The 13,520-nt window shown below is 64.6% G+C and overlaps 1 protein-coding gene across 1 annotated transcript in view; it reads right to left on the bottom strand.

Moving 5' to 3' along the window:
- Positions 1-1,988: 1,988 nt before the first annotated feature.
- Positions 1,989-13,520, bottom strand: part of TMEM132C (transmembrane protein 132C) — a 177,045-nt gene continuing 165,513 nt past the window's right edge. Inside the window, exons 5-9 of the mRNA XM_037509872.2 lie at positions 10,072-10,215; positions 5,937-6,142; positions 5,332-5,602; positions 3,454-3,645; positions 1,989-3,191 (exon numbers count right to left, since the gene is read on the bottom strand). Coding sequence (XP_037365769.1) covers positions 2,016-3,191; positions 3,454-3,645; positions 5,332-5,602; positions 5,937-6,142; positions 10,072-10,215 — 1,989 coding nt within the window. The 3' untranslated portion in view covers positions 1,989-2,015. The remainder of the gene's footprint in view (positions 3,192-3,453; positions 3,646-5,331; positions 5,603-5,936; positions 6,143-10,071; positions 10,216-13,520) is intronic.

Genomic DNA, 13,520 nt, shown 5'->3' with positions numbered 1-13,520 from the left:
CGTTCTGAGCACCGGCTGGGGGAGCCCCTTGTTGGGCCGCCTCCCGCGGAGGTCCTGAGATGCGGGGGGGAGTCCAGAAGCCCCCAGGTTGGGCACAGCATTGACGTGCGGGCGGCTGCCGGCAGCTGGGGACAAGGTCCCGCGAGGGAGGACAGGCTTTCTCTCCCGGTTCCTTCCGCTCTTCCTCGTGCTCCAGACTTGGTAACAACGAGCCTGAATTGTGCGTCTGGTGTCAGCTTCCCTTCCACGTGAGAGGAGCCGTGACGCTTGCGTGAGCGTCATCGTGCAGCCGAGTCTGCGAGCAGCCCGGGGCCGGGGGGCTGGGCTCTGCTGCTTCTGCCTGTGGCCCGCAGGGGGTCGCTCTGAGCTGCCCCTCAGCCCGGCCCTCGGGGACACACCTGGGCCGGGCAGGGAGGACCCCCCGGGGCGTGGCGGTGGGCGAGGCACTCGGGAGGGAGGTCGCCCTCCCAGCTCAGACTGGCCACGGGAAGTCTCTCATGTTATAATGGGTAATATCATGACGTCATCATTTGATCAGGTCTTGCTGATACTCACAGGGTCAACGCCGGCAACCACAACCCCAGGAAAGATCGGCCTCAGGTGGACCCCCTGGAACTCGGAGGCCACATCTCACCCGGTCACCTCTGTGTCATCAAGCCCTGGGGCTCCCCGAGAGCCCGACGCGGGTGGGGGGCGGTGGCGGGCAGCTCCCCCACCAGGAGCTGCATCAGCGTCAGCAGAGGGCGGAGGCGGGAGGAGCTGGGCGAGGCGCTGCCCCCAGCCCAGCCTGCGCATCCTCCACAAGCCGCGCCTTGGGGTGGGGGCGGGGAGAAAGGAACACCCCGCACGCCGCGCGTCAAGCCAGGGAAAGCGCTTTAATGACAATCGGCATCACAGCTATAAATAAATATCTCCTTTCCGCCTATAGCGTGTGCTGGAAATTTCTTTCGCAGAGGTCCAGCTAAGGTTACGAGGCTTCAGGGACCCTGTCTCAGCTACTGATTTTAGTAATTACAAAAATAAAAGCAAGAAGCATCTGTGCGTCCTGCAGCGGCGCCGCCGGGACCGGCCGTCCCTCGGGGCGGTGGGCGCGGCACCGACCTTTGGGTGACCGGGTGGGCGCTGTGCTGCTGCCGCGCGACCAGGCCGCTGAGAACACGGTGGACTGGCCGTCCAATGTGGAGTCCAGCTCCGCGGCCGACGCCGGCACCCTCGGGGCTCGTCCTTGTCCATTCCTGGCGTCGGGGGTCTCGCGGCGGGCTGCCCGTGAGCCGATGCTGACCACGTCTGTGGATGGAGCCGGCCCCGCGCGGGAGACCCGCGGCGCGGGACAGGGCGCCGGAGGCGGGCACCCGTGGGCTCTGGTGCGGCCAGGGAGCCCCTGGGCAGGGCCCGCCACCGGCCTGGGGGTGGTCAAGGCAGCCCCCCCAGAGGCTCTGAGGGTTTCCTCTCATTGTAAAACCTGCCAACATCAACAGGGCTGGAGGGACAGAGAAACACCCGGCTCACTAACAGCAGGACACAGTCAGGGCGACGTCCCTAAGAATTCACCCAGGGAGTGGGAAGGACTTGGCGTTTCATTCGATCCTCGGAAACGAACACTAGATACAAAATCGAGTGGCGACCCGGGCACGAGGAGAAGGACGAGGCGTGAGGGGCGCGGGAGGGGCAGGCGGCCCCGCGGGCACGGCGACTCGGGCTGCCCCTCAGCCGGCCCCGTTTCTACGTGCAGCTGCTTTATTAGAAATGTAAAGAGGTGGTTACATCTGTCCCTTTTTATTTCTCTTTTTGCATTTTTTACAAATGATTTTTGGTAGCTTGACTGTGTCTGTCACTGTTCACTAAGTGACAACCGTCCCGCGCTGCCCTGCCTGGCAGCGCCCCCGGCGCCCTCGGGGCCGGGCCTCTGACCCCCCCGGCCCATCTCGGACGGCCAAGACCCCGTGGCCGGAGAAAGTCCCTGGGGCCGGACTCCCGTGACCCCCGCCGGCCCGGCCCGGCCCCGCGACCTCGCGCTACGCCTCGTCCTTGAGCTGCTCCAGGTAGTCTCCGAGCTCCGCGGGGCTGTCCCCGCCCGCCTGGCGGCAGCCCCACTCCGCACCCTGCTCGTGGCCGCCCAGGACGGAGTTCACGGCGGGGCCGCCGTCGCAGGGGATGGTGGTGAAGGTGGTGAACTTCACCTTCTTCCTCCTGGAGGTGGGCGAGTGCGGGGGCTCCGGCCTCTGCCCCCGGGCCGGCCGGTCCGCCCCGAGGCTCTGGCTGGGCCCCGGCGCCGGGGAGCCCCCGTTGAGCAGTGGCCGGTTGCTTTCCTCACCGCCCCCCAGGCCGCGGTCGAGGACAGTGGTGCGCTCGGCAGGCGGGCACCTGTCGCCCACGCCCTCCAGGAGCTCGGCTCCGTTGCCCAGCCACACCCAGTCGTGCGAGTGGGTCATGGAGGCCTGAGCCTCCAGGGGCACCTGCTTGTGCCGGTACCTGAGCGCGAAGGTGGCGCAGTTGGCCAGGAAGACCAGGATGGCCAGGCAGAAGACGCCCAGCAGCGCGTACATGCCGATCTCCAGGTCGCTCAGGCCCCGCGGCGTGGGCACCAGGCCGCTCTCCTGCAGCCCGGCCCCCGCCTGGGGCAGCTCCACCTGCGCCGGGAAGTTGGCAAAGTCGAGGGGGATGGTCTGCGGCTGACCCTCCCCCGGCAGCCTGCCCCCGTCGGGCCGGCCGGCCCTCGCCGCCTTGTCCTGCAGCGCCCGGGCCGTGGTGCTGGGCCTGCGCAGCGCCCCCTCCTCCCGCTCCAGGGAGGGGCTGCCCTGCGGCGGGTCCTGGCCCTCGCGCTCGGGGTCCGGGCCCCTGTGCCGCCGCTCGCTGGCGTGGTTCTCGATGTCGCTCCCGGCCCCGCTGGGGCTGGTGTCCGCCTCACTGGGGCCAAACTTGACCCCAATGTGGCCGACGCCCACGGCCAGGACACTCTTGCGCTTGGACTTCTGGCAGGCCTCGGCGATGGTCATGTCCACCCGCACCAGCGGCCCCTGGCCCTCCCCTTCTGCCACCACCACAGGCCACTGCGGAGAGTGGGCCTGGGGGGTGGACACGACGGCCTCGTCCAGGGAGGTGGCCGTCAGGGTGAAGTCCTCGGCGTCGTAGATGTCCAGGGCCGCCACGGAGCCATCACTGAACTGCAGCCACGTGCTGACCACAGCTTCCTGCGGGGGACAGGCAGTTAGGAGAACCGTGGGGAGCGGGGATCTTCCTGGGGAGCCGGGCCAGACCCCACATCCGCAGGGGGTGAATCTGGGGAGGACACGCCAGCCTTAGCACAGCAGAGACCCTCTGGCGCCCCCTGCAGCCTGGGGTTGGCCTGGACGCAACGGATTCCTGGTTCCCCTGTTGGTCCCTGGGACCAAGTCCTGCCCCCGCTGGCCCCTCTGCCTCCCCGCTGCCGAGTCACCTGGCATCCGGCCCTACCTGCTTGGGGGTCCGCAGCAGCTCGTCTGCCGTGGCCACGGCTGTGACAGTCTTGCTGTGCTCCCCGCTGGGGTGCAGGGTGGCAGACAGCCCCGCCACAAGCTGGACGGCCAAGTCTGTCACCGATACCTTGTCATCTAGCACGGTCACTGTCTTCTCTGCCAGGATGGAGTCGGACAGCGGGGACAGCACCTGGGCAGGGCACACAGACCATTCATCACATGACTCCAGATGCGGGGCCCTTGCCAGTAACTCCTCCTCCGTCCCCGGCGAGCCGGGGGCCCAGCATCCAGGATGGAGGAAGGCGCCTGCACCCGTTTCACTCGGACACTGGGCCTTCGTGAGGCCAGAGACCGTCACGCCTCCCTCAAGACTCTTTAGTTCTATCTGCTGGAAAATTAAAACCATTCTGTTTCTAAAAGAAAATGAGGCCTGACATTGAGAGCAGGCGTCCTTGTGCAGTGCACAACCTGGTCCACCGCACACAGCTGCTGACGGACTCACGACCAGTTGCCCAGGAACGGACTCCATGTAGCCTGAATTGCCTTTGATGTGCACCCAGCGTGTACTGGGGGGAACTGGACTAAAGCAGTCCACTCTGCCCCCAGCTCCCACCGTCACGCGCCCTCTGCTTCTTCTCAGAAGCCAAATGTCGGACTTGAGGCAGCAAGGTGACGTGGCAACGGCGTAGCAATCATTTCTACACATGCTGGTTGTGTGCGGATCCAGAAGGACCTCCTAGGAGCCGGGAGGCCCCTGCCTTCTGTGCTGAAATCCCGCCTCCTCCGGGCAGACCTTCCGGGTTCACTTCCAGGCCACCGCAGTAAAGGGAAGGTCATGGGAACGCGAGTCCCAGGAGGGCTCCGGCCTCCCAGTCCTGGGAAAGTCACGTTTACTCTGCCCTGGCCTGTGAGGTGGGCGCCAGCATTCCGTCTCCGGGGACAACGGAGGGGCCTTAATTGAAAAAATAATTGCTGGAAAGGCCAGCTGTCCGCCAGCCGTCATCTTTCTGCGGGGGGAAGGTCTTGTAAAAAGCCCCTGGTCTGTGCACCCGAGTGCGTCTCCTCGAGCCAAAGACAGGCGCGGGCGCCGAGGGGCTCGTGGGAAGGCTGGGCCCTGGGCGGACAGGAGGGTAGCAGGACGACGTCCAGGGCAGCGAGGCTGTTCCCGGGGTGGGGAGGGCACGCCCGAAACTGGTGTCAGTGCGCAGACCCAGGTGGATGGGCTTGGGGCAGGTGGTGGGAATGGGGAGGCTGCAGTGGAAAGAGGGGTCACTGGGGGGCCAGTGTGGCCACCGTCACGGCCTCACCTCTGCTTGGAGGGAGACTCGGAACTAAAAGGGCTCTGGACACACCACCCTGCACCTTGCCTCCCCCCAGCTTTGCCTCCCGCACCCACAGGAGCTCCTCAGGAGCCACCCACGGGCGCCCCGGGGCCACCTGCTGCTGTCCATGGTGCTGACACGGGACGCCTTGGTTATCCCAGACTCCCTTCCCTGTAAGCCTGGCCAGGCCCGGACCCCGCAGGGGCCACGCAACCGAGGCCGCGCTTCAGGGTGGAGGGTTTAGTGCGCTCCTGCCGTGGCACACAGCACCCACAGTCCAGGAGGAGCGCACCCTGCAAGAAGGGGGCCGCTCCGAGATCGCCTTGCTCTGTCGCGGCAAGAAGGGACAGAGGCACAGGCTGCGAGACACACGGGCCTGGGCGCCAATGCCACCTCACCCGCCCCTCACTCGTTTCCCCAACGTTAGTCAGGGAGAGTGGGCTGCGTGCCAGGCGCCTGGGGCTGCAGCGGTGAACCAGACAGACAGACAGACGCCCCTGCTCCACCGGCCCCACGCATGCCGGGCAGGCAGGACCCCAGCTCCAGCCTCCTACCTGGATGGTGGTCATCCCAGCCTCCCGCCCGACCAGGATCCTGCTGTCCTCAAGCGTGGCCACGTGCGGCTCCTCCAGCTTCATGAAGTCGGCCACCAGATGGGTGATGTCCACCTGCCAGTCTGGGCTGAGCAAGTGGCTGGGCGGCTCCCAGGGGCCAGCGCCCTCGGCCACGAACTGGGTGAGCACACGCACCGTGGCGCGCTGGTACTGCAGGGCGCAGCCCCGGCCCCGCGGCTCGTCCTCCTCGTCCTCGCTGTCCCGCGTGGGCCTGGGGAGGGAGGGGTCTCAGCTCCGGGGAACGGGCCAAAGGGACCGGGCCACTCCGATGCCCAGAAGCAGCTTCGGGGCAGCCTCGGGGGTCAGTGGCTACACCGACGGACAAACAGACTTCAGAGCTGCTATTTGCTGCATAGCCACATGTGCTAGTAGCTATCGTATCGAACAGCATGCTTCTAGAACGTTCTGCCACTGGAGGAAGCGCTATGGGGCAGAGCTGTATTTCACTCTGGAGATGCGCCAGGTCCCGCTCCAAGCGCCCACATCATGAGCTCCTCTAATCTCACAATGCTGAAGCAAAGCTTAATGATCCCCTTCCTGCTCACCTCTTACTGGTCACGATGGGGACCCTCCAGCCTTTAATCTGGTTGAGCTCTGTGTCAGAGACCTCGATCTGCAGGGGCAGCCGGGGCGCCCACACAGTGATGTGCAGCGGGGCCCTCAGGTGCTGGTACGTGAAATTCACCACCGCATCCACCTTGCCTTTCATCTCTTTGCCGTTGACAAAGACATAGTCGCAGTGGTCAGACACCTGCAAGGACAGAGAGGGCTGAGGAGACCATTGGGGCCCTGGAGGCCATTCTCTCTGGTGTGTCCTTTTCTCTTGTAACGCGCATGTGTTCGACGCAGGTTCTTGCCGACGCAGAGCCTGAGGCAAGGATTCAGTGCAGCTGGTTTACTGGGGCGGTGGCCCCAGAGAGCAGAGTGAGGGCGATGGGACAGGGAAAACCAGAACACAGGTGCATTTTTCGTTGGCTGTTGTGACCATGGTCTCTGGGGGTCACGTGCAAATTCTACAGAACTATCCACCTGAAGACACGAGGCGGGAGCATTATCTACCAGCTCCCGTCTCTGGCTGAGCGAGGGCTGCCCTGCGTGCTCAGGCCCCTGCACTTCCAGGCTAGGGTGCTGGCCCACGGCATCCGAGAGACCCTGGGGCGGACAGCAGAAAGCAGCTAGAGGTGGGTTTGGTGCAATCATGAAGTGGGCGTGAACTCACAACGAACTGCAGCTGGGACTGAGACTGTGACGTGGGCATCAGAGGGGCCACATGCAGGCTCCACCTCCAGCACCTGGGGTCCACCTGGGCTCCACAGGGCTCCCATGGCCCCTCCTCTCCAGCAGACTCGCAGCATCCCATGGCCACACTCTCCCCCAGCACAGGCCCCACGGATTGCCAAGGCACCTCGGTCTTCACACGTGTGGCTCCCCTGATTCAGACCTGTCTGGCCTCGTTCAAAGTCTCCTGGGAGGCTGCCCCATCCCGCGAGGATCACTATTATGTTTGTATTATAACGGTTCACCCCACACACAAATGGCAAAGTCACATCAGAGACTGAGTCTCCTTCCCCCATACTCCTTCTCCTCTCCCCACCGTAGATGACACCAGAGGAAATGAAGATGGACCTTGACTGATAGCAGGTGCCCCCGGGAACCGTGAACAGAGGACTGGGGGACCATGAGCCCCTCCTCCAAGGTCTTGCAATAGTTAGGATGCTGGAAATTAGACTGGGATTATGTTCTGCTACCTGAGCGAATTGAAAACTGAAAATAGAAATCTAGTTGGGTTATAGAGAAATAACACCATCCATCTTACATAGTCAAGTTTATGAAATGTGATTTTAACTGGCCCCATGGGTCCACATCACCCCTAAACTATGAAATCCTCAAAGCCAAGAAGTTTGTGTTTTTCATCTTTGATATTTTGGTTCCTTATGACAGTTACTCATGAAGCAGGAGCTCAGGCAAATGGATACTGAAAGGACAGGTGGGTGGGTGGGTGGGGGTGTGGATGGACATGTGTATGTATGTATACTGAAAGGACAGGTGGGTGGGACATGTGTATGTATGTATACATGGATAGATGGTGGGTGGATGGATGGAGGATGGATGGATGGATGATGGATGGATGGATGGATGATGGATGGATGGAGGATGGATGGATACATGGGGGATGGATGAATGGATGATGGATGATGGATGGGTGGATGATGGATGGATTGAGGGTGGATGGATGCATGGGGGATGGATGGATGATGGATGATGGAGGATGGATGGAGGATGGATGGATGATGGATGATGGATGGATGATGGATGGATGGATGGATGGTTGGGTGGGTGGATGGAGGATGGATGGATGATGGATGGAGGATGGATGGGTGGATGGATGGTTGGGTGGATGGAGGATGGATGAACAGTGCCCCCTTTCACGGAGATGTTTGCTTCAAAACAACCAAAGATCTTGGGGGCAAAGAGAAACGTGAGAGGCTGAGATAAGATGGAGCCAAGAGCAGCAGAAACATAGGAAGTTAACTTGAAAGCTCCCAGAAGCTGCCGAGCAGTGTTTCCTGACCTTCTGGGGTCACTGACTCCTTTGGGAACGCACGCAGAGCTACTCCTTGCCCGGCCGTGCCGCCTGTGCACCATATCGGAGTTCATGAAATGGCTCCCGGGCCCTTCGCAGAGCACTTCCCACATGAAGCCATAATTGCTAATTTGCTTATCTGTCTCCTGTCCAGACTGTGGGCTCTGGAAGGCACAGCGTCTCCTTCGGGGGTCTGTGGACCCAGTTACATAACACCCGACGCCGAGCAATGAAATCCTCCCCTTCCGCAGCTTCCGGGAATCTTGGATGGCTGCTCTGGGCCCAATTTTCATCTCCAACTCCCGCTCCCGCTTGGAGGGGCAGCTGGCGAGGGCCGGGCGGAGAGAAGTTCCTCCATCTGCCGGGGACGGCGGCGGGAACCGTGGGGAGGGGCACACACGGCCTCATCGCCACACTCGTGGTCAAGAGGGGTTTAAAGATGTTTACAAGCCGATTAAGGGTGGAAACCAATTCCAGCCGCTCTCCCAGACTCGTCATTAGCATGTAAACACTGTCCTGGACCCGCGCGGCATTAGCATAACAGCCCAGCAAGAGTGATATCCGTAATCACTTCTTTAATCAATGTTGTAATTTACAGACCATTGACTTTTCTCATTTAGTACCTTCCGGGGCGCTGGGGGGAGGCAGCCCGGCCACTCCAGCATACATAAATAACTGAGAGGAACACAGGGCAGGGCCAGCGTCGCGGTGCATGATGGAGCCTCCGCTGCTGCTGTTCCGGAAGGGGCCGGCAAGTTCCGGGCCGCCCGGGGCCGTGTCCGTCATCCCCTGAGCGGCCGCAGTGGAGCTCCTGCGTGAGCTGGCTCGTCCCCGGCCGGCACCGCAGCCCTCAGGGATCTTCTAAGCCCTCGCCTGTGCTCTGGGGTGCGCTTCGCCCTGCTTTTGGGGGGCTGCACACTGAGAAGCCTGCGGGCCTCCAACACTGGAGCCCGCCGGGTGAGAGCATGGAAGCTGGTGTGCTGGCCACGTGGTGGCCCGGAGCAGGGTGGCCTGCAGGGGTCCAGGGAGTCAGTGCCGCAGCCTGCGGTCAGCGACAGCTTCCATGGACACCCAGGCCCTGGAGACACCCGGATGGCATCCCCTGCTCCCAGGGCAGGCGGGGGTACACACAGGTGTCTCCTGGGTGACCTCGAATGTCCGCCGAGACTTCCGTCCGAGCCCCGAGCTGTGCCCCGGGGAGGGCTTGTCAACGTGCAGGCCGGGGGCCCCAGCCACAGCCTCGGGCTCCACAGGTCTGGGGGGGGGGCCCATTCCCAACGGGTTTCCGGGCAACGATGCTCCAGGTCTGGGGACCACTTTGCTTCTTGACCTGAGGCAGCTGCCCCTCGGTGGTCCGGGGCCCTCACACGGCCGGTCTCCGCCGGGCTGCTGAGAGGCCACACTCTGGGGCGCACGTGTGACGGCCGCCTCCTGCTCATGCTCCTGGGGCTGAGTCCAGGCTGGCCGTGCTGGCAGGTCTGGCGAGCCGCACTTTTGGGCTCGTGCCACGGTCTCCTTGCTGTGTCCCCACGGGGTGGCAGGGCCGGGGCTCTGTGGGGTATCCTCTATGAGGTCTCCATTCATGGGGCTCCACCAGGTGACCTACCCACCTCCTGACGCCATCCCTAGGGGCTAGAGTGTGAACCCAGGAGCTGGGGGCACCCTGACATTCAGCCCAGAGGAGGGCCTCTCACCGCTGGGGTTAGCTGTGCGCTCAGTGCTGTCCCCGCGCTGCAGCCCTGTGCCCGGCCTCCGGGTGCCGGGGCGGCGCAGCTCCGCCCGCGTGCCCAGTGAGCCTCTCTGCCCTGGTGCGCGCAGAAATTAAATGGTGTTCCGAGTCCACCTTGACTTGGGGTGCCTGGTGGGGTGTGGCTGGGCCTCTGCTGCCTTCCGGGACAGGGCCTGCCGGCGCACCGCCTGCTCCAGGCCCCGGCTCCGAGCATTCAGAGCCAGCTCAGGACACAGGCCGGCACAGGCCAGAGCAGAGAGAAGCAACGTTGAGCGCAGCAGCCCGAGTGCAGGGAGCCCCCGCCCCCCGCTGAGCCGCGCGGCTCCCTGGGCCTCCTGCTCAGCCCATGCTGCCCGCGGGCACTCACCTTGACCACGTCCTCGGCGGTGGACGTGCACTCCACCGACTCGGAGATGTCGGTCACCGTGCCGTCCTCCGCCACCGACACCACCTTCACCGGCACGGCCGCCGGCCTCCCCGTGAGGATGGCCGTGTTCAGGATCTCCGTGTCCTGCCGAGGAAGCACACGCACCGGGTCAGGGGCGCGGTCTCTGTGGGGCGGCCGGGAGACATCCGGGACCATCCTGGTGCTCCAGACACAGCAGCACGGCCTCAGGAGGCGGCGAAAGGGCCACCTCTGGACACCTGCCCAGGAACCTCTACCAGTTTGCTTTCGTGCCTGGCGCCGGGGCAGAGTGGAAAGAGCCGAGGTGGAATACTACTCGGCCCTGAAGAAGAAGAATCTGGCCACTTGTGACATACAGGGGGACCGTGAAGGGAGTGTGTTTGGGGAAACAAGCCAGACAGAGAAAGACGAACTCCGCACGCACCCACTCCGATGCGGGCTGGGAGGAAAAACCCCGTCACGCAAGCAAAACAAAACCCACCTTGAGACACAAGAGAAAGGCGGTTGGGGCAGGGGAGGGGGGTGGGCGGGCGGCGGGTGTGCCGAGGACCTGTCCACTGCACCTCACACGGTGGGGCCACGAATGTCACCTCAGTAAGAAGAAAAAACGAAGAAAACGAATCTAAAACAAGCCCAGAGCAGAGACAGCACAAAGCAACCGCGTCTCAGTCTGCAGGCGGCCGTCTCTGCACGCGGCCGTCTCTCTAACGCCCAGGACCAGCAGGAACCCACTGTCCCCCCCTCCGCGCAGGAGCCGCGCCTGCTGGTTTCGGCCGGGTGGGGGGGCGGGGGAGGCTGCAGCCGGTGCAGGGCGCGCAGAGCCTGGGCATCTGCTGCCCACCCATGAGGGGGCTTTGCCGTCGTGAGTAAGTGGAGGATCTGGAGACGGGGGGACACCCAGGCCCCACAGGGTCTCTGCGGGGAGACAGGAAGCCAGAGGGAGGGAGGCCGGGAGAGAGAGAGGGGCTCACGACTGGGGAGACGTGGGGTCCCCTAAAACTGACAGGGCAGATCCTGCCCCAGGAGCTCCAGGAGGGCCCCGCCTGCACCTTCACCCCACTGGGCTCATTTCCGGCTTCTGGCCCCAGAGCTGACCCTAACCCCAACCCTGACATGCTAAACGCGGGCCGGCTGGTCACAGCAGACAGGACTCGGGTGCTCGGGGGCGCGCCGGTCCCCTCAGGCTCAAAGAGGGCCGCAGGCGATTCTGGGGGGCCGGACCCCGTCCAGCCCAGGACACTAACTGGGACCACGGCAGGGGCCCCCGAGCGAGGGTTGGCCGGCGCCAGGCCCTTCTGGCTTGAGGCCTTGGGGGGAGACTGGACTCCATGGGGCTGTGGGGGTCTGCTTGCGCCCACTCAGGGTGGTGCGCCCCCCCCTGTGCCGAGGGGAGCGGCCACTTGACACCCGAGACGGACGCCCGCGGACACAGGCAGCTCAAGGAAAGCCAGGTCGTGTCCCGGGAGAAGGCGGCGGAGGAGCCCCGTCAGCAGACAGGGTGACGGGTGACCCTGCCCCATAGGCCGCGACCCCACCCTGGGCCCAGGCCGGGGCCCCGGGCTCTGCCCACCATCCTCCGCTTCTGCCCGGGGCCCCGGCCTGAGCTGGGCCTGAAGAACACCGCGGGGACCCCGAGTCCATTTCCAGGTTCGTTACCGGCAGCGGGCGGGAGCCGCCTCCACGCCCCAGGACGCTGCTGACGGCCCCACAGGGAGCCGCGCCCGCAGGCCATTGGGGTTGGCGTCTAATGGTCACTGCAGAACCCCCCACACACCCCCACAACCCCCCCCACACCACACCCACCGCACACACACACACACACCACACACACCACACACACACACCACACACCCCACACACCCCCCACACACACACACCACACACACCCACACACACACCCCACACACACCCCATACACACCACACACACACACACCACACACACCCCACACACACCACACACACCCCACACACACCACATACACACCCCCCTATACACACACACACACACCACACACCGCACACACATACACCACACACACCACATACACACCACACACACCACACACACACCACACACACCACACACACATACACCACACACACACACACACACACCCCACACACACCACATACACACCCCCACACACACACCACACACCACACACACCACACATACCACACCCCACACACATGCTCTGCTCCTCAACACCCTCCATCTACCCTGAGCGGCGCCAGGACGGGGACTGCCGGGGCCCTGGTCTCTCGCCAGAGACACCAGCCCCAGGAGCGGAGCGTCCCCGTCTCGTCTGCCGTAAACGGGCCGCAGGCGTCGGCTTCCGGGGCAGACGCTGCCCCACGAGGGAGGCCCCGACCGCCGTCCCAGCGCGAGTGGCTGTGTGAGGGCCCGGCCCGCTCTCTGCCTCCCGGCCTGCGGGGCCGGGGCCACCTCTCCTAACGGGGATCCTGCATTTCATTCTGCAGATTGTGGGTTTGGTCATCAGCCCTGGGAGCCCAAGGCCCTGTGGCACACGGGGCGCCGCTGTGTGCCCGCCGTCCTGTCGCCGGGTGCAAGGCAGTGGCTGGGGGCCTGGCCTGCTCTGGACGGAGGGGGGTGGACACCGGGAGGAGCGGGTGGGGACGGTGGCGCGGGCAGGCCTGTCCTTACAGGGGCCGCCCGTCGGGCTCTGCTGCCCTGAAAAGAGAACGGGGCAAGTGTGGGGGCCGCTGCCCTGCAGGGGCTGGCGCTGCGGAGAGCACCTGCGCACGCAGCACGCGGAGCTCCGGGGCGGCAGCCGTTCTGCAGACAGAGCTTCTTCCCAGAGCTGCCTCCTGCTCCCCGGGACAAGCCGGCTGCACGTGTGCTCCCTGCGCGCTCGTGTGCTCCCCGCGCGCTCCCCGTGTGCTCCCCGCGCGCTCCCTGTGTGCTCCCCCGCGCTCCCCGCCAACCAGGACAACGTGTGTTCAGCGGTAACTGGTTCATCTGTCTCGCAACCACACGGGTGCTGTTCTCTTGCTCCTGTGTCACGCCTGCAGTGAGAGCCTGCGCCGGGAGAGCCAAGACGCAGCTGCTCGCGACGGCTCTTCCCCCCCCCCCCCCCGCGCCCACGGCAGAGTCACGGGGACGCCGAGTCTTCGTTCCTGGCAGAGAACTTCCTCGGCCGTCCTGTCCGCGGCAGCCACCGTCCAGCTCAAGTCGGTCCCGGCAAAAATGGGGCGGAGGGGCTGCAGGCCGCCGGGGCCCGGGGTGGGGCTGCAAAGGGGAACCAGGGCCATGGACACGAGACTCCGGGCGGGAGGCGCGGCGTGGACTCGAGGCGGCGGCGCTGGGCCCGGGCATCTCTGCGAGCCTGGGCATCTCTGCGAGCCTGGGCATCTCTGCGAGCCCGGGCATCTCTGCGAGCCTGGGCA

This window comes from Talpa occidentalis, unplaced genomic scaffold (assembly GCF_014898055.3).
Source record: "Talpa occidentalis isolate TD23 unplaced genomic scaffold, MPIMG_talOcc4v2.1 talOcc4.14, whole genome shotgun sequence".
Classification (NCBI taxonomy): domain Eukaryota; kingdom Metazoa; phylum Chordata; class Mammalia; order Eulipotyphla; family Talpidae; genus Talpa; species Talpa occidentalis.
The sequence above is the reverse complement of the archived record's forward strand: the minus strand, read 5'-3'. Positions and strand labels throughout refer to the sequence as shown.